The sequence below is a fragment of the Clupea harengus genome, unplaced genomic scaffold, assembly GCF_900700415.2.
Source record: "Clupea harengus unplaced genomic scaffold, Ch_v2.0.2, whole genome shotgun sequence".
NCBI classification, from domain to species: Eukaryota; Metazoa; Chordata; class Actinopteri; order Clupeiformes; family Clupeidae; genus Clupea; species Clupea harengus.
This window is the reverse complement of record NW_024879904.1, coordinates 1-22,165: the sequence shown is the minus strand read 5'-3', so window position 1 is coordinate 22,165 and position 22,165 is coordinate 1. Positions and strand designations below refer to the sequence as shown.

At 43.3% G+C, this 22,165-nt stretch overlaps 2 protein-coding genes across 2 annotated transcripts in view; both read left to right on the top strand.

The window, feature by feature from the left end:
• The window catches only part of LOC122130692 (myosin-IIIa-like), a 36,326-nt gene extending 28,632 nt beyond the window's left edge, over positions 1-7,694 (top strand). The window contains 5 exon segments of the mRNA XM_042705420.1: positions 128-266; positions 3,524-3,615; positions 4,169-4,209; positions 6,797-6,979; positions 7,500-7,694. Of these exon segments, the coding sequence (XP_042561354.1) occupies positions 128-266; positions 3,524-3,615; positions 4,169-4,209; positions 6,797-6,979; positions 7,500-7,614 (570 nt within the window). The 3' untranslated portion in view covers positions 7,615-7,694.
• Positions 7,695-9,696: 2,002 nt separating this feature from the next.
• On the top strand, positions 9,697-22,161 carry LOC122130693 (glutamate decarboxylase 2-like; the record flags this gene model as incomplete). Its single annotated transcript, XM_042705421.1, is given in 16 exon segments — positions 9,697-10,628; positions 11,043-11,105; positions 11,323-11,466; positions 11,904-12,137; positions 12,598-12,688; positions 13,567-13,679; positions 14,405-14,520; positions 15,487-15,566; positions 16,152-16,206; positions 17,661-17,777; positions 19,260-19,324; positions 19,512-19,560; positions 19,562-19,591; positions 19,934-19,963; positions 19,966-20,085; positions 22,129-22,161. Coding segments are annotated over 16 exon segments (1,413 nt in total), but the record flags the coding sequence as incomplete, so codon positions are not given.
• Positions 22,162-22,165: the final 4 nt, after the last annotated feature.

Below are 22,165 nucleotides of genomic sequence, written 5' to 3'. Positions count from 1 at the left end.
GTCAAGGTCATAGAAGAGTCATTAGAAGAACTTAGTATACCTGGCACATATTCCAAGGATGTTAAGCTTGTGTGCCATTTTGTTCCGGTCCTAAAGGAACAACACTCTAAACTCTTGTGATCCTCAGATCTCCAAGGCCTCACAGGACTGCTATACCGTGCAGCTGAAACTGAATGAGATCATCCTCGCCCACCAGATGGACCCCAGCAGTAATGGCATGTTCATGAAGGGAAAAGCTGTGAATGGCATCGCTCATCAACAGTCAGGTGGGCACTGCTGCATGGGCCGGGTGTAGAATTCAGTTGAGTTTGAGCTGAAGCGGCACACCAAAATACAGGACAAGCTGTGCTGTACCAAGGCAAATACATATGCATTCCTAGTGACATTAAATCTGCAGCAAGATTCTGTAGCTCTGAGTGAACCATTTCCAGGGCAGGGGGCATGACATATCATAAATAAATCATGGGGATGTGATTGGCAGTCTTAATACGCCCTTAAACTGCACTGCAAGGATAAAATATGTATCAACGACCTTGCGTGTATTATTGTTTATCTACTATTTAAAACAATATATCTATAGTAGCCTGTTTTACTGGTTAACTGTTTTAACCAACCCCAGAGATTCTTTACTTTCATGGACATTCCTGAGGGTCATTAGTAGGACATTAGTATGTTTTTTAAGTTCAAGCCAGATAGAAACAAGAATAATACCAGACTGAATGACAAACAGAGTGGGTTGCTATAGCCAATGTGATAGAACTCCATGTATTACAGTGAGGAGTTCCCAGGGACCCTGTGGTTAAAATATTTTACTGTCGAAGACTTCTTTAAGATACACAGAGCTGACACACTGTTTAAAACTCTGGTTTTCTTTTTTTTCTTTTTTTAATCCTCCCATCGCAACCGCTGCCTCAGGTGCAGAGACAGATTGAAAAAGCCCAGCTTCTGTTATTGGGTGTCAGTACCCCCTGCCAGCTGAGATGTTATCAGTGAAAGAAGTTCCCATTTTCTCTCCCGTGGCACCTGATCAGATACAAAAAAAAGAAACAAAAGGCAAACGTGGGAGATGTCAAGTGCTAAAACAGGAAAGTGTTTCTTGGACAAGATGCGTCATCAGCCAACTCCCAGTGCAGCTCAGGATCTGTTGTTGGTTTGATTGTGTTGGGTGATATATTTAATTGCTTTAGGACTGATGAGCCAGGGAACACAGTCAAACTTCAGTCTTTTTTGCCATCAGCAAATTCGCCCCTAAGATAGCTAAGATTCTATTATCTGTGGTTTCACCTCATGTCCACACAGAACATAACAAATAATTGTGTCTGAAGCCATTACTTTGATTTGCCCTGGCTTCCCATTCTTTTGATAACTTCAGTGTGGATGACCTTCGGGACTCCCCATTTCTCCCAAATTTGTTGTGGTTTAATTTCTGCTATATCTGCTATTCCTGCTATTTTCCAAAACGCATGTTGGCTTATAAGCTATATCGTCATAACATTTAATCTCCAAGAGAGCTGTGTGCGTGTGTGTGTGTTGTGTGTGTGTGTGTGTGTGTGTGTGTGTGTGTGTGTGTGTGTGTGTGTGTGTGTGTGTGTGTATATGTATGTGTGCTTGGTTGAAGACTTGGCTAACCTTTTCAGTACCTATTAATCAAAACCTAGAAAATGGTTGCCATGGGCAAATCAATTCCTCCAATTCAATCCATCTCAAATCTATCAGTTTAGTGCAAGGGTGCCACACACAGACTGTGGATATTGGGCTGGTTTACACTCTTCACTGACCACATTCGAGCGGCCAGACCCATGTAACATAAGGTGCTGTGTAAACGTTCTTGGTTGGAAACTTGAAGAGTTTTCAAACCACTTTTGTTAGTTCACTGGAATTTCATTAAAGTATAAAATAAAACAAAAAACAATTAGTGAAGAAGTACCACATGCCATGACTAATACTAGTGATGAGTAAGCAAACAGAAATGTCATGTTTTAATGCATGTTGATAAGGTGAGCAGTTCAGTCTCGTTGCAGTCACATGCTCTTCTCTAATGCTTTTAGCATAATAAGCTAATAAACAATTGAACATGTAACCAGATTACCTGTAGGCGCCCATCTTAGCAAGAAATACAACTGAGCAATAATTTCCATTTTGAATGCCAATCACATTGCTCTTTATGCAAAGGTCATTAAATGCTAATTATATTTCAGTGGAAAGTGCTCCTGCAATTACAGTGACCATTAAAATGAAAGCCCCCTGAATTGGCTTTATTCCCTTTGAGCAATCAAGGCTCATGGTCGACCTTTCAGAAAAGCTTGTACAATAAACATGACAACGTTTTTTTTTCTTCTCATTTGGCGTTCCTGGACATTGATGAATTGTTCCTCTGGAGGCTTTCTTGGGCTTAACCCAACAGTTACCTGGATGGGAAATATAATGATCAGACATTGTTGAATAAAATATATCACTGTAAGATCAACAATGTAATACATAAAGATGTATCTCTGCCTCTCAAGGCAGTAAGGCGGGGCTCACAATGAAAATAAGGAGGTGCCTGAGGCATAGGGCAACGCAATGCTCCGACCACAATAATTCTGTTCGTTTAAACAAAGTTCTATCTCAATGTTAGGTGATGTGAAATACTAATTTCTAAACAAAAGAAGAAACGTCCCGCTCCTGTAAAGAATCTTACAGCTTTGATTGGTCAGAATGCCTGAGATGCTCCTAGAATTCATTAAACTAACATTAATGAGCATTGTGTTTTGCTCTGGAAGTTGAACTCGATTGAACTGGACTTAGCGCTCTGCCCCACGTCACTAACTTAACACTAGTGTGTCAACCGTTTCGCTGCTGAACCCTAGGAAACAATAGAAAATATACCATTTTTACCAGCGCTGGTTAGTGTAATCCCCAAATAAATGCAAAAAAAAAAAAAAAACCTTTACCCCAGTACAAGCAAACGCAGATACACTGTTCGGTGGTAATAGGTCAGCTAAAGCCTAGAACATGCTGTGACTGGCAGGGGATTTCTGATTGATTGTTAAAAAAATTAAAACTACATGCGCCCCGGGGTTAAACTCTCAGTAGTGGCCCCCGCTCAATAAGGACGGGGGGAGGGGGGGTCAGGTATTCGCTGTGGAAAGTGTTTGTGTGTGATCCCACTTTAAAGGATTGCCCCTCTTTTTTTCCCTCAGCGACTGCTTTGAAAGGAGTCCATTGAAAACAACATAAGAGTTACTAAACAGCGAAGCTAAACCAGCAGGAGCCTTTGTGTGCTCTCCTCTCCACTAGCTGGGATGGGAGGCCTTCTCCTGAGCTGTGCCATTGTGTGAAGCATATTGAAAATGACATTTTCCCCCTCAGCCCATCTCTTAAGTGGAGAATGGACAGTTTTGGCAGACAAATAGCCCTGCTCACGTCTTAATTGCAAAGCACCTTTTCACAGGAATTCAATATATTTCGAGTTGCAAGAGAGAGTGGCAGAGTTTGATGCTGTTGTTAACCAAAAGCTACTGTTCATTTGTTCTGCTCTTAGTCGACCCGAAGCAGACGCGCACTCCCCGGCGAACACAGAAACCAAAGACGCTCAACACGCCAGAAGATTCTACATACTACACCCTCATCCATGTAAGTTAGATACTACACCCTCATCCATGTAAGTTACATACTACACCCTCATCCATGTAAGTTTGTCTAACCCTAGATTCTACATACTACACCCTCATCCATGTAAGTTTGTCACTTGTGAACACAGAACACAAGCCTTTTTGCTCACCGCCATGTTTGGCAAATGCCTGATGCAAAGAAAAATACAGCATTTTTTTGACAATTTACATTTACATTTTAAATTCTTTTTTTTTAATCGCTGGTGTTTATGCAGACACACAGTTCAAGGAGCAATTGTACCTGCTGCATTGTATTGCAGCAGGTACACTGTTTTAAAACTGACTCAGTGTTGAAATATCTTCATTTCGGAGCGCAGCAGTAAACCCAAGAGGTGTGTGAGGCTTGAGGTAGCATTGCCTCCAGGTCAAGCCGCATGACCTCCAGTGCACAGTGATTATTCTGCTCATCATATGTAGGTAGCATTCATGTCCAGGACAGGTACATTTGCACCCAGATGAACCTTGGCCTTTAACTCTTAATTATTCTCTTCTCTATTTTTGTTTTTCTCTTGCAGAGATCAGTCCAGGATGAGAGGCGAAGGCCCAGGAAGCAATGGTAAATGTGTATTCACTGAGTCTAGGTACTGGAGACATGTGTGAGTGTGAGCCACATGTACCCGAGGGTTAGCATAGGTGACCCAAACTAACCCTAGGTCTGTAATGTCTATGGTGTATCCCTATGAGAGAATTAATGGGGTATAGGATAATCAACAAGATAACGTCCATGGTAGTTAAATAATTGCTTGAAAGACCACGCATTCTATTCTGTTCATTAGAATGCGTGTGTACGTTGTCTCTGTATAGACTTCGAACCCATTATATCTCTTCAATAGGTCTGTTGCTATCCCTCTACTACCAGCAAAAAATAACAGATTAAAAGGCAAGTCACGTAGCTTAATGCGCTCTCACAACAACCACAAAGTCAGCCTAAAGGACCAATATGTAATAAATGATAATTCAGTTGTAGAAATCTAAACAGCAGCTCAGCTGGCCAAACTACAAATGTCTCCCTAAGAGATGTGAAAATGCCCTGAACATACAAATCATGGATGAATATAGAACATTGTTATGATTTATATAACTTTATTTGGATGCACAGGTAAAATGAAATAATCCTAACAAGATCCAAATATTGTTTTGAGCCTATCTGCAATTCAAGACTCTGCCCAATGCAGTACACTTATGGCCCAAAGCAGTACACTTATGGGGAAAGGCAGCAGCATCTCCACCAAATGGATGTACTGCCTATTACAGCTGATACAGAGAAATATTTTACACAGTATAACACACACGCACGCGCACACACACAGTCTTTCTCTCTCTGTGCGAGTATTGTGCCTCCTGTAGTCAAACTGACAGCCAGCCAAAAAGCTGAACAATCTGACTTAATGCTGGGAGAACTAAGCCAGACATTCCATCATGTCTGTCTTACACACACACACACACACACACACACACACACACACACACACACACAGAAATACACACACTACACACACAGGCATCATAATTTGTTTGCCCATAAATAAAGCTGACTGTGGACAGGAGCCGTTTCCCTGCCCTATTAGGAACGAGAAGGTCAGGAAGAAAGATAGCATCTGGGCATGCAGGCTGACAGAGAGAGAGAGAGAGAGAGAGAGAGAGAAGAGAAGGAGGTGGATAGATAGATAGATAGATAGATAGAGAGAGAGAGAGAGAGAGAGAAGGAGGTGGAGAGAGATAAAAACATGCATTGAAGGGGGATGAGATGGAGTGGTGAAAGGGCTCCAGGACCATATACAGAGGACGGCCTCCAGGACCATATACATTCCCCGCTTCAGTAGGAGCTCATCACTCAATCACTCATTGGTGGATAAGACAACGGTTATGGTCCAATTTCTAGTCAGCCTTACATCATAATCACTGAGTGAGGTTGCAGATCATGAAGACCCACAGAGATGGCCCTCACTTTCAGAGATGGAAAGACCTCTAGAAAGAAAAAAAAAATTGGAATTACAGCGCGCCCTTCAGATAAGAAGAGCAGACAGTGCTACATCAGGCTGAGGAATAGAGGAGCTGGAGAAGAGAAAAACAGAGGAGCTGGAGAAGAGAAGAACAGAGGGCAATCAGAGACGACACGGAGGAGAGGGATGGAGACGATGGCAAGAGAGAAAAAGGGAGGGTGTCGTAGGGAGATGACACACGGGCCGCACACGGAAGAGAGAGAGATGAGAGAGAAGGGCATGAGCGATGGGAAAATCACCAGAGGGAGAAACTGAGTGTCTGAGAGTGTGTCTCTCATATATCTCTCATACACACACACACACACACACACACACACACAGACCAAGAGAGCTCAGCTGAAACTGAAATAATGGCGCTGCAGCTCCATGCTCGGCCTGCTATGAAACCCAGTAATAAGCTTTTATTTATGCCTATGGCTCGCTGGCCGCCCCCCTGGCTGTGGCTCTGGCTGAAGTGAAGTGTGTGGGAGGAGGGGGGTTGCTCCCGAGCTGGGGGAATATCCTAGGGCCTGTCACCCCTGTCAGAGTAATGACTGCTGACAATCCACCCACACCCTCGTAATTGCATGTCACCATGACTCATACGGCTTTATCAAGTTTTACTCTGCTTTCATTTTATTTTTTTCAACAAAGAAAATTATCCCAGATGACCCGAACAAACTGAGGTTACCTTAAATGTTTCCTGCACTTGGTATGATTTGGATCTGTATGTGAGGTCACAGCAATGGAGTTCAGGCACGGACCAAAATGACTGGTCCAGGTTCGCTCGTGAGAAGTGGTCTCGTTCTGGTTACGAGTTCACCGTACACAGGATGACTGTACCGTAAAAGTATGCAAGTATGCAAGGACCACCCAAGTTGAACCTGGCCTGATCCAGGAGGCAGGTGGCAAACCAAACACAGTATATATTGTAGGGCTATAGGTGAGCCACCCAGGCAGAGAGATTAGTAAGTGTAGTAGTGCCCAAAGGTTTGATCGCTTATTCTGTCTCAAAGTCCATATGACACAGGCCAGGGAAGAACTAATAACTCAACAACAGAGTAAGAGTAAGAGCAAGAGCAGTGTGTCCAGTCCTGGGATGTCATCATGTCTTGCACAAACCATTTTGTTATTCATTCTTTCGATTTGTCTTGAATCCAGTGGAGGGAAGCTGCCAGACATGGATGACCAGTATTACCAGGGCCTGTCTCCTTCCAAGTCCATGGGCGCCTTGTCCAGCCAGTGCCAGCTGCCCGACGACACGCGCGCCTCCACGGACCGGAGCAGATCGTCTGACAGGCCCCTCTCGGAGCCTGGGGCCCCCATCGTGCCCAGAGACCAACGGTAAATGAGCAGAGCAGGACGCAATAAATACACTCTGTCATCTAATAATAATAATAATAATAATAATAATAATTTATTTTATTTGTAACGCACTCTTCATTCAGAAGAATCTCAGAGTGCCAACATAGTAGAAACTAACTATAATAATACAATAGAATAAAATAAGACTAATTAACATAAGCATAATAGAAAACTTTGTGTGTTTCTCAATGCACACATCCATGGGTCACATAGAGATATATGTGTGTGTGTGTGTGTGTGTGTGTGTGTGTGTGTGTGTGTCTAAATGGAAATGCACACACCTGAACACATGCTCTCACAATATCTCCGTTATTGTCTCTTGAACTCTTCATCTTCTTTCCAGTTTCCGATGAAACGGCTGGTTTTAGTAATTCAAGTACCTCAAGACCACTGTAACATATGCACGACCCTCCGAGAAGCGTTTTGTTTTTCAGGATCTAGTGATGTAACTGTCCTTTGTTCGCTCTCTCTTTCATTCTTTCTTTCACTGTGTGGACAGGCGATCCCTTCCCAGAATGCCCTCCACAGAGAGTGAGGCAGAAGACAACCCTTACGACTTCAGGAAGATTCTGCGCAAGACCTCTCAAAGACGAAGACTAATCAAGCAGTGCTGAGGTGGCACTGTGTGTGTGTGTGTGTGTGTGTGTGTGTGGGTGTGTGTGTGTTTGTGTGTGTGTGTGTGGGTGTTTGGGTAGGTGGGTGGATGTGTGTGTGTTTGAGAGAGAGAGAGGGGGGGGGGGGGGGGGGGGTAGACCTTTGGTAGGCCTTGGTCAACCACCCTCCTCTCAAATTGTTTGTGATACATGTATATTTAATTTTTTTAACTGTTTATTTCTCATCATTTCTGTAAATGGCATCTATAGAGCATCCCACAGAGTTCTCCTTCATTCTCTATGTACTTGTTTACATGTAGACTGTGGAATTCATACTGTGGAAATGTAATGCAACAAAACAGCTTTTCTCTGGTAAGATAGCTGAAAATCTGTTAACTACTGAAGAGCACGTTGTACAAATGGTTTGGATCTTTTCGCTGAATTAATGAGGCTAATGTAATCTACCATCTGTATCGTCTAGCAACAAAACAACTGCCCGTAAGTATACACAGATCACTCTCTGAGTGACAAGACATCAGAAATGGCTCAAAAACTACAGGATTAACTGGTCATGGTCTCAGTGTAACTGGTGGGTTCAGGGATGGACATAGAAAGTAATTGGTTTTCTGTCCATTATCACTACTTGACCATCAACCTCTGAATCACTGCCATTGTACCAAGAATATGTGTAGGACCACAGTGCTACACATGTCAACCCAGTCACATCTACATGTAACATATTTGGTGTTTATCTGCTTCTGACATACTCATCATGAAAATATTTTATGGTTGATTGAAAAATGCTGATCAGACCTTGTAACACATTTGGGTGAGACATGTATTTACCAATGAAGATGTCACTGTAAATAACGTAGATTATGAACATAAACAGTACTGTGTCAATGACGTTTTAATGATTGTTGAATGCTGTACATATTGTTGTAACAACCACACCAGAGAGCTGTGTGTAATATGACGTGTGTGCTTAGAAACACATTTTGTCTGCTTAACTATTCTTACCATAAGAATAGAATCTGGGCCACAACATTCACATTCCATCATGGTTTTTAGGTCTCTGGTGTTCATTATATTTTACTTTAAAAAATACAACGTTTCTAATTTATTACATATCGTGTTGTGTTTTCTGTGTGTGTGTGTGTGTGTGTGTGTGTGTGTGTGTGTGTGTGTGATCCCAAAACATTTTATTCCATTCCCTTCCTTTTTGTGATTTTGGATGGAATTTTGAGGGCACATAAATATCAACACCTATGCTCCATGTTATGGATATAATGAAATGTGGAGTACTTTAAAATGATAAGCCCCTTATAATATGGGCCTGTTTATAGGGAACCCCTGAGACTAATAACAGGTTATAGGAGCTCTTTACCTCTCACTTACAAACCCCAATTTAAAAAAAAAAAATCACTCTTAGAACAAGCCATATCCTACATCAGCTTATTCCCTTAGCTTTCCTTAACTCTAACCTTTTCATATGACATTTTCTAACCCAACACCCGCAAGGGTGTGAGTAGGTTGGAGTGGCGGTCACTGGTGCACACATTATTGCTAGGGATGGATGGAGCCACACTTAGCGTTTGTAAGCTTGATGCGGACTCTACTTCCCGCGAACCGACAGATGCTGTTTGTGTGCGTCTTTTGCATTACTCTGCAGAACGCTAGGTTGTGAAATATATGTGACTATGATTGATTGGAAGTTGAAGGTCATGAAAAATGTGTAGATTATTTTCAAAGTTACATTGGCGTTTGTGAAAGGCGCGTGCGTAATAGGCGCGTGCCCTCTGGTGCGCACGTGCTGGCAATAAATGAATGTTTTTCTTTATTTTGATACATTTGTATTTTTGCTTTGTCTAAGGCTACCAACAAACCACAACGAGCACATGAAATGTGCGACACTCATTATCTAAAGTATTGTTAAAATTATCTGCAGGTGCTTGTTGTGGTTTGTCGGTATCCTAAAATTGTGAAGTTTATTAATGTCTCGGTGTTGGTCCGTAATAACAGAAAAAATAAAACCGTTACAGCATCAAGGGTACCGGTCGGTCATATACACAAAAATAGCGGGAGCCGAAAATCATAGATCAACCCAGTTTAGACGTTATGCTACATTGAGCGCTCACTCATGCGCTCGCACTTTAATTCTATGGCTGTAAAAATGCTGCGCGCCATTTCCAGTCACAGGGCTTCATGGAGACAGTTACCTGAAGAAAAAAGGCTGAATTTTCACTTCGGAATGTTTGTCCTTTTCCCAAAGTGTTGAAATTAGCAGGAGGAGAGAAAAGCTCCGAATGTGTGGTCACGACTCAGCACGCAACGCCCTTCGTCATGATGAGAATCACGTCAGAATTTCTCGTGGTGACGTGAACCTGGGTTAGCATCACGCTACACGAGGCTTTTATATTACTAATGGCATTATAACCCCTCGCTCTATTTTCCACGTTGGACTATGATATGCACTTATAAAAGTGAATCTGGCACTTACCGGAAACTATTTCAAGCATTGCACTGGTCGTAAATCTGCCGGTATTTTTCCTCATTAGTTCATATTTTTGGATTTGTTTCAAAAACATCGTTTCGAAATACATTTTACGCAATTCATCGCATTGTGTGGACGCATCGCGTATTTGGAGAGCATGCTGTCAAGAAGAAGTGGTTGTTCATTTTAAATCGCGTTGCGCGCAGAGCAGACGCCACGCAGTTTTGTGGTACCTGTGGACAACCGAGATTTAAGACAGGCGGATACCTGAGTGAAGAGGGGGCAACGATCTTAACGCCTTGTTCGTGTTTCCGTTGAATGCTCAATTGGATTTGCAACAGCAAACTGAAGAGTCGCCAGGACGCTTTCAGCACCACGTCTCTGAACAGCTCCCGTTTCCCGCTGGCTTGTTTTTCTGTCTGGATGGGCACTATCTGTCTCCGTCTTTCGTAGTTGTGACTGACTGCAATGGCTTCTAGCGGGTTTTGGTCTCTCGGTGGCCAAAATGCTGATAACCCCGGCAACCAAAGCCCCAGTGCAAGTAAGTAAGGGCTACATTTTAGTTATCATTAAAAAAAAAAAATCATAAGCTATGAGACGCCTAGTCCCTTATACATTACGCTTCAGAATGGACCAAGCGGTAATACTGAAACCGTATGTGCTTTGCAATATTACATATTCAGCTCGCTACGTGTTTGGAAAATGGGACATTTACCATGGTGAACCTAGCCTAAATCTCCTAGTTCAAGGTTAACATGATGTGAAAGTTGCAGGCGTATTTCATTACGACTCGTCTGTTTCTGTTTCCATTATTAAGAATTCAGCTACAATGTTAACGATGAAATCACGGTGCTTTTATGTCCTGAATTGTTGCGTTTTTCATTGTGGTATTGTCGTGGAAATAATGCCTGTAAATGAATTGTCCTCGAATTTCGCTTTGACTGTATTTGTTCAGCAAGAGCATGGTGCCAGGCAGCGGCCCAGAAATTTCCCGGAGGTCTTGGATCGAAATTATGTGGTATGTTCTTCTGACATTATCCCCTGATTTTTTGCACATTTCGTTAATTGCCATGCTAGTCTTAAATATTTCGAATAGAATCAAATACGTGTAAAATTTCTCCGGAATTTAAGTTTTTTTTTTTGTTGCTCCAAAGTATTAGGTCAGTGTGAAAAGGTGCTCACTTGTTTTAGATTTACGATTTTTGACTTGAATTGATATTCGGCTTTTACTGAAGCAATGCTAAACGTCGGCGAGGAAGAGAAACCAGCAGACACACCGACCAAACAAGAGCAGGAGACACTGGATGAGACCTGCGGTTGCAATAAACCATGTAATTGTTCTAAAGCAGCAACCGGCTTTTCCGATCTCTACTCAACAGGTACAAGACACCCCTTCATTTCCCCATTTTAAAAGAAAGGTTTATTGCAGGAACACATTCATTTGTTGTATGTTAAAAGAAAATAGCCTATAATGTGGATATGTTTTATTTCTAACATTATTCTATGACACATTTATTTTCTCAACTGATCATTGACATGAAATCATATTTTACATAAATATCGAATGGAGTAAATCATTGTCTACCAGCCTATTATTTATTGTACATAATATGATTATTTGCAGTCGGTAGCCTGTTTGAATGCGTAGTGTTCTTTTCTAAAAAAAAAAACACCCTTTACCCGTTTATCATCAACATGACCTTCCTCTGTCAAGGTGAAATGATCAGACTTTTCACCGTTACAGTGTGGTGATCATTCGGTATCAGTCAAATAAATATGAATAATTAAAAAGATAACAATTAAAATATTTTCACAGATCTTCTTCCTGCTTTGGATGGAGATGCGAAGACAATGACTTTCCTCCAGGAGGTCGTGGATATCTTGTTAGCCTATATTGTGGAGTCCTTCGATAGGTCAACGAAAGTCATCGATTTTCACTACCCCAATGAATTACTCCAAAGAAACAACTGGGAACTTTCCGACGACCCTGAGAGCCTGGATGATATCCTTGTAAGTTGTCGGGCCACCCTGAAATACGCCATTAAAACAGGTAATTGTCATGTCTTTTTAACATTCGATTTTTATTTTAAATCATTTTTTACTAGATTGCATTTATTGGTTATTTTAATGTCACCAACATGGTGTTAGTGTGGCGATAAGTGAGCAACGAGTATTGTTTAATTTTTCTCCTCGGTTCTGTCGTAACTGTATTGAAGGGTTTCAGTGAGTCGACTGAATTGTAAATGGCAAATGTTTTTTTTGTGGTTGTAAAGGTGTGTCAGGCTTGTTATTGCACCTTGTGAGAACAACACAGACTAAATCATGGTAGCAGGAAGAGCCTGTGTTTTTAGGCCCTCCTCAACCATCGCTAACATTGAACTTTAGCCATGGTTGGACATTTCCTCAATCGAACCCTAAAACAGGCACAGACCATACACGTATTAAATGCACAGCCTAATTAAAATCCATCAACAGCATTTAATCTCTCTCAATTCATTGTCTATGTATAGCGCACCCCAGGTATTTCAATCAACTCTCCACTGGATTAGACATGGTCGGCCTGGCGGCAGATTGGTTGACATCGACTGCCAATACCAATATGTGAGTACTCCTCCTGTCGGCTCGACCACATGGCGAATTTTCACTCATTTCCTGCCCCCCGGTTCCCCGCTGTAATGCCATTTTATTATGCGCCTGTTTCGTCTGATAGCGTTGAGTGCCTCAAAGAAATCATTTGAAAGGAGTGAAATGAAAAGCCTGGCTTGAAACGAATCCAACATGAAATTATCCCCACGCCCTTCCCCCAAACCCAGCCCTCAGAACAGCCATTCACGCTGAGAAAATTAAAATGGAGGGAAAAACAACTTTGACTCATGTACATTAAAGGTTCATTTCAGTTTAGTTTGTGAGATGTTCCTTTGAACTGATGACAAGCTTTTGATACAGTAGGTAGTGATGTACATTTTAGATAATGGAAAGTAAATAAGATAAATAAAATTAAAATCCCCCTCCTTTGGCAATGGGATGATTCAGGACCAGTGGTGTACACACATTCTTACTAGTTACTCCATGGGGTTGGATTCTGTTTGCAATAGATATTCAGTCGGGCATTTTTTTCCCTAATCTTTCCAGATGAAATGGCAGTTTGATAGCATCATTATCAATTCAGCAGGCAATTCAGAGTAACATTTTACTGAGGAATTTCGTTTTTTTTGTGTCTGTGAAAAAAACGAAATGTCCTTAACTTTGAGGATTTGCTAATGTCAGAGCCCCTGTCTATCGTCTCAGCCCAGTTTTTTCCTCTATGTAACACCCTCAATACGCCCTCAAACTGTCAATGACACGCTGTTGCAAAACCACTGGCGCAGACTGTTGTGAAACAGTGAAAAAAAACGACATCATGGACTCCGTTTGGGGAGGAGGGGTGCTGTCTTGGCGTTTTGTGTAACCGGGTCATGTGGTCTCCCGGCGTTGGACAGGTTCACCTATGAGGTGGCGCCGGTGTTCGTGCTGCTGGAGTACGTCACGCTCAAGAAGATGAGGGAGATCATTGGCTGGCCTGAGGGCCGCGGGGACGGAATCTTCTCTCCTGGTAAGCGTCACGTCACAGAGCTCCGCCCACACATAACTGCCCCCCCACACCCCCTATCCCCACCCACCCTGCTACCCTCTCCTCTCTGACTTGTTTCCTAATTCTGATGGAGCGGAGTGTCCGCCTGGCTTTCACATTGTATCTCGGCCTCCATTTTGATCAGTGAGCCGTGAGTCACACAGTTGAGAGGCGTTTGAGATGTATATGAATCCCAGGTTTGTCTCACTCATGCTTTGAGGGGTATCTGAGAAGCTAGATTAGTTGTGTTGCCAAAAGCACACATGCAGGCCCCTGAAACTGCTCAGCCTTGATGTCAACCTTTTTGCCTGATGTTTTTACTACTACTCAGCTTCAGATATTTTGTGTACGCCAAATCAGTAGTGAGTATGTTTTTGTACTGTGGGAAAAAAACAGGCACACTCCTTTAGTGTGTGAGTCTTCCGCTAATAGAGGAGTGTTTACACAAAACATTAGGGAACGAGACGGAGACAAAGACAAAGACAGACAGATGTGTGTGAGAGGGAGAAAGAGTGTGTGTGAGAGTGAGAAAGAAAGAGTGTGTGTGAGAGGGAGAAAGAAAGAGTGTGTGTGAGTGAATGTGAGTGAGATTTTGTGCCAACTGTGCCGCTGCTCTTTGTCAGGCAGCTGTGAGCTGCCTTTGGCTGAGGCTGCACAGCCCCATCACCTGCCTCTCATAATCACTGGCGACTGTCACTCTCCTCTAGGTGGCGCCATATCCAACATGTACGCCATGCTGCTGGCACGCTTCAAGATGTTCCCTGAAGTGAAGGAAAAAGGAATGTCGTCAATCCCCAAACTAGCAGCCTTCACCTCAGAGCATGTAGGCCCCACTGTTGCTACTTTTCTTTGCTCATTCTCAGTCACTTTATGTTGTTGTCTTGTATCATTGTTGTCTTTATATCGTTGTCTTTATATTGTTGTTTTTATGTTGTTGTCTTGTATCATTGTCTTTTCTCTTCTGCTCTGTTGCTTCATCTCTTTCTCTTTCCCAAAGTTATATAAGAACATCATTTCAGACAGTATTTTATGATGAGTATTTTATGACAGTATTTTAAAATTAGTATTTTAGAGTGTATCATCCCTATATCCTTCGGCTTGGAATTCATATTTTGACATTATTCTTTACATTACTGAGCAGTCCTTTACGGTGTGGTTAGTACGTCATTTCCTGTTTATTTATCTCTGGAAAATCTGTGTCTTTACAAGGGTTTGAACCCCCCCCCCCCCCCCCCATTTTTTCCTTCTGTGAGGCGCATTGTGTTACCTTCTGGTATGAAATGCACCGTACAAAAAAAGTTTGATTTGATTTGATTAGGTCGCTCTGAAAGATGAAATGGGAATTAAGATATTGCATGTGGTTTACTCTGGTCAGATGAAGTGCCAACAGTAGCCATCCTCGGGCTCATGTTTACATAAATGCAGATCATTGGTGAGGAATCGAAAGTCTTTTGAGAAAATATCCGATGTCACTTCTTAGTTCTAAAAGATGGTCCCTTTTCCATCATATTTATAGGATTTGGATGCCAATTGCTTTTTGCAATGGCATGTGTGATGAAATATTGAAACTCATGACACTGAAGTTCAGAGAGACCATAGCCATAACAACTCATGTAAAATAACTAGTAATCAGCTGCTGTGGTAGATCACATACTTCATGAATTCTCTTCAATGGTCACCATTTATCATTTTCTGATAAAGAAATGCCTAATTCTGATTATGAATGTTTATCTCAACTTTGATTTGAAAAAAAATAACCAATAACATATTTGTGGTCTGTTGTTTCTAGAGCCATTTCTCCATCAAAAAAGGTGCTGCTGCCCTTGGCATCGGGACAGAAAGCGTCATCTGCATCAAGGTGGATGAGACGTAAGCGCTACTGTGATTACCTACATTTACATTTGGCAGATGCTTTTATCCAAAGCGACTTACAAGGATGTATACACATTTTACACTGATGGCACACTGCACATCAGGAGCAATTAGGGCTTCATTGTCTTGCTCAAGGAATCGAACTAGCAACCTTCTGGTTACTAAACGACTTCTCTACCTCCTGTACCACTGTCGCCCCTGGCAATGTCTACCACAGCCACAGGAGACAGTGAGAAGTTGGGGGAAGATATGGTTGTAATGAGTGGTGAAACTTGTTTTGTAGTGCATTTTCTTTCAGTAACATGAGTGAAGCAACTCACATGGTTTGGAAGTAATTTAGGACAGGATGAGGATGTAATGAGCATGTAAAATGTGAAATGACAGTTGCAAAATTTCTACTAGCCCACTCGGCTTTCCTTGTCAATTAGAATAAGTATGGTGGATCAGAGATGAAAAAGTAATTGGATTTTAAATTGAGTTTATAGAAAGATTTTTCTAAATTAAATACACTTCCCAATTCTGCACATGGTGGCATGAGCTCAAAGGAAAAAAACACATTTTAATCCACCTTGTCTTCACCAGAGGGAAGATGATACCATCTGACCTTGAGAAGAAGATCCTGGAAGCGAAGCAGAAGGTACCGTCTGAAACCTCCTCTCCTACTCCCTGCACCTCCTCTCCTAGTCCCTGCATGATCACACCTCCTCTCCTAGTCCCTGCATGATCACACCTCCTCTCCTAGTCCCTGCATGATCACACCTCCTCTCCTACTCCCTGCATGATCACACCTCCTCTCCTACTCCCTGCATGATCACACCTCCTCACCTCCTCTCCTACTCCCTGCATGATCACACCTCCTCTCCTCCTCTCCTACTCCCTGCATGATCACACCTCCTCACCTCCTCTCCTACTCCCTGCATGATCACACCTCCTCTCCTAGTCCCTGCACCTCCTCTCCTAGTCCCCGCATGATCACACCCTTTCAGAAATATTTCTCCATCTAATGGACTTCATGGTCCAGTGGTGCCCAACAAGCTCACAGAGAGAGCTTGGGAAGATTTAGTTTTCGGCATAATGTCCCAAACAGCTCATTGCATGTTATTGCACCCCTGTGATGAGGTATAGGAACCCCATCAGTAACACTAGCTGCTCCAGTGCTCCGTGGAAATGAATAGCTTTCGGACTGAAATGACTGAAGTGACAATGACCAAACAGTTTTGGTTGGGAACTCAACCATCACTCTGTCCAATCAGTATGATTAACATTTATTGTTTTTCAATACAAAGTAGATATTAATAGTTTAAATGGAATATATGTGGGGTATTACTACAGAGAAACCAAAATTATTTGATTAGATGTTTTGAAACCATAGAAGATTCCATTCATATTTTTCACATGAAACTTAATAGATTTAGTAGCCTGGGAACCAGCCGAACTTAGCCCCGCCCACAACATTTGAGGTCGGGAAGTTTCGGCGGGCTTTATACGATGATGGACAGATGATCAACAGTAACGTAATCAACCACGTCACCAAAGAGTGCTTGGTTTGAATTCGTTTTCAACAAACATAGCTGCCGCTGGAGAGCTGAGATGTGTTCTGCCATCAAGTCTGTTTTTAGAAGACAGCGCATTCATTTTGAAAGAGGAACAGAGAAACGCGATCAAGGCATTTGTCGATCGAAAGATGTTTTTGCCGTCCTTCCTACGGGATTCGGTAAAAGTTTAATTTATCAGCTGGCCCTCGTCACATACTACGTTGCTCTGATTGGTTGTAGGTAACCAATTGAGCGAAGAGGCATTTTTTTCCTGATTCGGTTGAAACACGCCCCATAATCACAAGGCCCAATGGAGCAGTATCAGACTCATATTCTGACTAGAATTATGAGTATGACAACGTCAGGCTATAGATTTAGGGTATGTTTGGCAATCGTCTCACCCAGCTCTAGCTCCAGCTCCAGCAGTATATTCTCATATAAGTCCCAAGATCTCTTTCTGTTTAAACTGATGCCGTGACAAGCATGATTTCCAGACTCTGTGTGGCGGCCCATTCAGGAACTAAGGTGTCACCTGTGAATATGTTGTGTCCTCCAGGGCCTCGTCCCGTTCTTTGTGAGCGCCACGGCCGGCACCACTGTCTACGGAGCCTTTGATCCTCTCATCGCCATTTCTGACATCTGCAAGAAATACAACGTCTGGTTCCACGTGGACGTGAGTGGGCATGTTATTCTCCTCTGGACCTCACTTCCTATCGTGTGTGTGTGTGTGTGTGTGTGTGGGGTTGAGATGTTCATTGCAGACAGGAGTGTCTACCAAAAGGGGAAGCTGATCTCCTAAGCCCAAACCAGTGTGGAATAATCATTTGAAGTGCTCAGCTCTTACTGGCTTTCATGCTCTGTGCTCTTTGAAACACTTCTTGTCTGAAGAGTCCTGAGATGTGTTGGCGTGTAAGTGAAGTATTACTGGTTTGTGCATCACACTGTTCAAAATTGATCTCTTAGTGCCGCGAGCACATCATAAGTCTGAAGTGAGTTCTGCATTGTTAATGCATCAAGAAATTAAATCAAGCTGTGCTTTTAAAAAAAAAAATGCTTCAACAGATGGTGTTTATTATGTCAGTTCAAAGTGAGTGTGTGTGTATGTTTTTTAGTGTGTATGTTAGTGTGTGTCTCTGAGCGCTGCGAGATTAATAGGTGTGTGTTGTCTCCTCATTAGTCCGTGACTCCATACCATGTAGCCTATGGGTGTGTTATTAGCAGTGTGGGCCCCCCCCAAACCCACACACACACCCCCACACACACACACACACACACACACACACACACACACCCACACCCACACACACACACACACTCCTACATTCAGCTGACCTGCAAGCCCAAGGGTGAGCCATTTAGAGTGTGTGTCACTGCAGAGCACACGAGAACAAGAGAGTGATGAAGAGAGTGATGAAGGTCTTTCCCTTTTTAGACTCCCTCCGTCCAGTAGCTCATTATCCTTCTGGGTGAGAGGGTCTAGTGTGCGCGCGACCTTTCTGTCCATTTTGTCTTCATGTAAAATTCCATAGAATAGAATAGAATAGAATAGAATAGAATAGAAAAGCCTTTATTGTCATTGTATTTGCATACAACAAAATTTGGAGTGCTTCTCCTGTTGGTGCGACGAGGGACAACATATAACACAACAACAACATATAACACAACAATATTACAACTATCTAAAAACAGTAGGAATAGCTTAGGAGGATGAATGACAGCGATTCACGTATGGCTTCATCTTGTTATCCTCCAGGTAGGGTAAAAAGTTCAGTCAGAAACAGCTCTGTTTTGAATTGGGGTTTTTTTTTTCCTCGTAGTTTGTTAACTAAATGACACACATACTTGTGTGTGAGTGGAAAAGGCTTGTTGGCACTACAGGCTTGCTCGGGGGGAAGGGCTAATGACACACATACGTGTGTGTCAGTGAAAAAGGCTTGTTGGCACTACAGGCTTGCTCAGGTCGAAGGGGCTAAATGACACACAGACGTGTGTGTGAGTGAAAAAAGCTTGTTGGCACTACAGGCTTGCTGAGGTGGAAGGTGCTGTCCCAGTGCCATGTTGAGTTCTCACCAGGTGTGACGTTACCGTGATGATTCTGTAGCATCTGTTTTGTGTGTCTGTGTGTGTGTGTGTGTGTGTGTGTGTGTGTGTGTAGGGTGCCTGGGGAGGCAGTCTGCTCATGTCACAGAAACACCGGGGGAAGCTGAACGGGGTTGAGAGGTCAGTTCGGTGGTCTCCACCCCCCCCTGTATTTTTGCTGCTGTTGTGATTTTATGTTTTTTTTTTAATTCATTTAGTGTGTTTATTTAAGGTTGGTTTGATGACATTAATTGTGAGTTATATATGCATTTAGTGTATTTATTTAAGGCTTGGTTGATGACATTATCATGTGACTGGTTCATCATAGAGCCAATTCAATGACATGGAACCCCCACAAGATGATGGCCGTCCCACTGCCAGTGTTCTGCCCTCCTGGTCAGAGAAGAGGTATGCTGATTCTGACCAGCTGATTACTGTCCAGCTTGATGCTGACCAGCTATGAACCCTATCAATGCATTGCTGGCCTGGTGCTGATGCTGACCAGCTCTGAACCCTTTTATCTATGAATGCATGCTGGCCTGGTGATCCATACAGGAGGCCTTCAACATTAATCTGTATTACTCCTTCAACTATACACAGTACTATGGAAGTCTCATAATTTTATACATTCACTCAGAAACTCACATTTAAGTGGTTTGCTTCTTAACAGACTGCACTGTTAGTTTGTAGCTGTTTTATTCATTTCTTTATTGACTAATTAATTGATCTTACCCCTTGCCTACTTTTCAGGGCCTGATGCAGAATTGCAACCAGATGCACCGCGGTTCTACCTGTTCCAGCAGGACAAGCACTACGACCTATCCTACGACACGGGGGACAAGGCCCTGCAGTGCGGACGTCACGTGGACATCTTCAAGCTCTGGCTCATGTGGAGGGCCAAGGTGAGTGCTCACAAGCTGAGGTCCATCTGAGAACTCACTGATTGTCACAAGCTGAGGTCCACCTGAGAGCTCACGAGCTGAGGTCCACCTGAGAGGTCACGAGCTTGAGGTCCACCTAGCTGAGGTCCAGCTGAGAGCTCACGAGCTGAGCCCCACCTGAGAGCTCACGAGCTGAGGTCCACCTGAGAGCTCACAAGCTGAGGTCCACCTGAGAGCTCACGAGCTGAGGCCCACCTGAGAGCTCACGAGCTGAGGTCCAGCTGAGAGCTCACGAGCTGAGGCCCACCTGAGAGCTCACGAGCTGAGGCCCACCTGAGAGCTCACGAGCTGAGGTCCACCTAGCTGAGGTCCACCTGAGAGCTCACGAGCTGAGGCCCACCTGAGAGCTCACGAGCTGAGGTCCACCTGAGAGCTCACCAGCTGAGGTCCACCTGAGAGGTCACGAGCTGAGGTCCACCTGAGAGCTCACCAGCTGAGGTCCACCTAGCTGAGGTCCACCTGAGAGCTCACCAGCTGAGGTCCACCTGAGAGGTCACGAGCTGAGGTCCACCTAGCTGAGGTCCAGCTGAGAGCTCACGAGCTGAGGTCCAGCTGAGAGCTCACTGGCTGATGTCAGTATTAAATTAGACCTGATTCTAATTACTTTCCCTGTGACCTCCCCCTGACTCCTATTGGAGTTATTGTGTGTATATTGTACAGCTGGTATTTCTGAGATGGAATGTCTTCAAAATGTGTACTTGGTTAAGGCATTGTCATTAAGGGTCTTTGTTGATAAGGCGTAGTTCTGCAACCTGTGATGTCAGATGTAATTAGTAGGTGATTGAAGTGACTATGGAAAGATAACAGTTCTGGTTTCGATAGTAAGACGTGTTCTTTTGCATTGTTTTAGTGTACTGGCAGAGCTCCCCATTGTCCTTCTTATCTCTTGGCTCTGACTTGTACTCTTGATTGACAGTACGAGTGGGCCGACGTCCCCCCTTAGCAGCGCCTGATAGCGTGTTTCGAAGCTGGATGCGGGTTTGTCTCGATCAGCAGATTCTCTCGCACTTGACAGTGAGCAGGAAAGGTAATTGCTTATCCTGCCACGGCAATGTGTATCAGCAGATTCCGACATGTTGCAGACAGCGGCTGCTGTTTCTTTGTGCCTTACATAGAGAGCCGTTGGGTCCATGTGTGACCGGGGTATCCAAACTCCTGTCTCTCCTACTGGAAATGTCCTGCTCTGTGTCCCTTTTATGTTCCAACCTTTGAGTCCAACAGAGCATGAACGTATGCCCAAAGGTTTTAATATACCTTGTCATTAAGAGATTTTTATGATTCGTGGCCAAGACACATGCTTTCAATAGAGATACACTTCATCAGATGTAGTGAATGCGGTAATCTGAGTCAGTCTGCTATGCACACATGGTGGCCATAAAGAGGGCTTGGTGATGCTCAACACAGCCCAGGATATGGCAACCGTCCATCCCCACTGACCTGTCATATCTGTAACAAGAGACATAAGGCCAAGCCGCAGGGATACAGTTTCCCTGCCTCAGAAACCTGTGGAAGGTTCTGGAATTATCATTTAGCTTTGCTCTCGGTAGATGGATGGTTCTGTTTAAGTTGCTTTATCAGCTGGCTGTAACCCTGTTTGTTTGTGTTTATTCCCAGGTGTTGTGCTATGTGCTGTTGATTAGCATGTCGGCCTATCGGAGCTGTTGCCATGGTTTTATCTTTCGTGTATCAGACCCTGGGGGGAAATCACCTTGTCAGACCATTTATGTTAACACTTGTGTGTGTTTGTGTGTATGTGTGTGTTTGTGTGTGTGTGTGTGTGTGTTTGTGTGTAATTTATGTTAACACGTGTGTGTGTGTGTGTGTGTGTGTGTGTGTGTGTGTGTGTGTGTGTGTGTGTCATTTTATGTTAACCCTTGTGTGTGGTTGGTGTGTGTGTGTGTGTGTGTGTGTGTGTGTGTGTGTGTGTGTGTGTGTGTGTGTGTGTGTGTGTGTGTGTCATTTATGTTAACACTTGTGTGTGTTTATGTGTGTGTGTATCCACAGGGCACCATCGGTTTTGAAGCTCAGATTGACAAGTGTT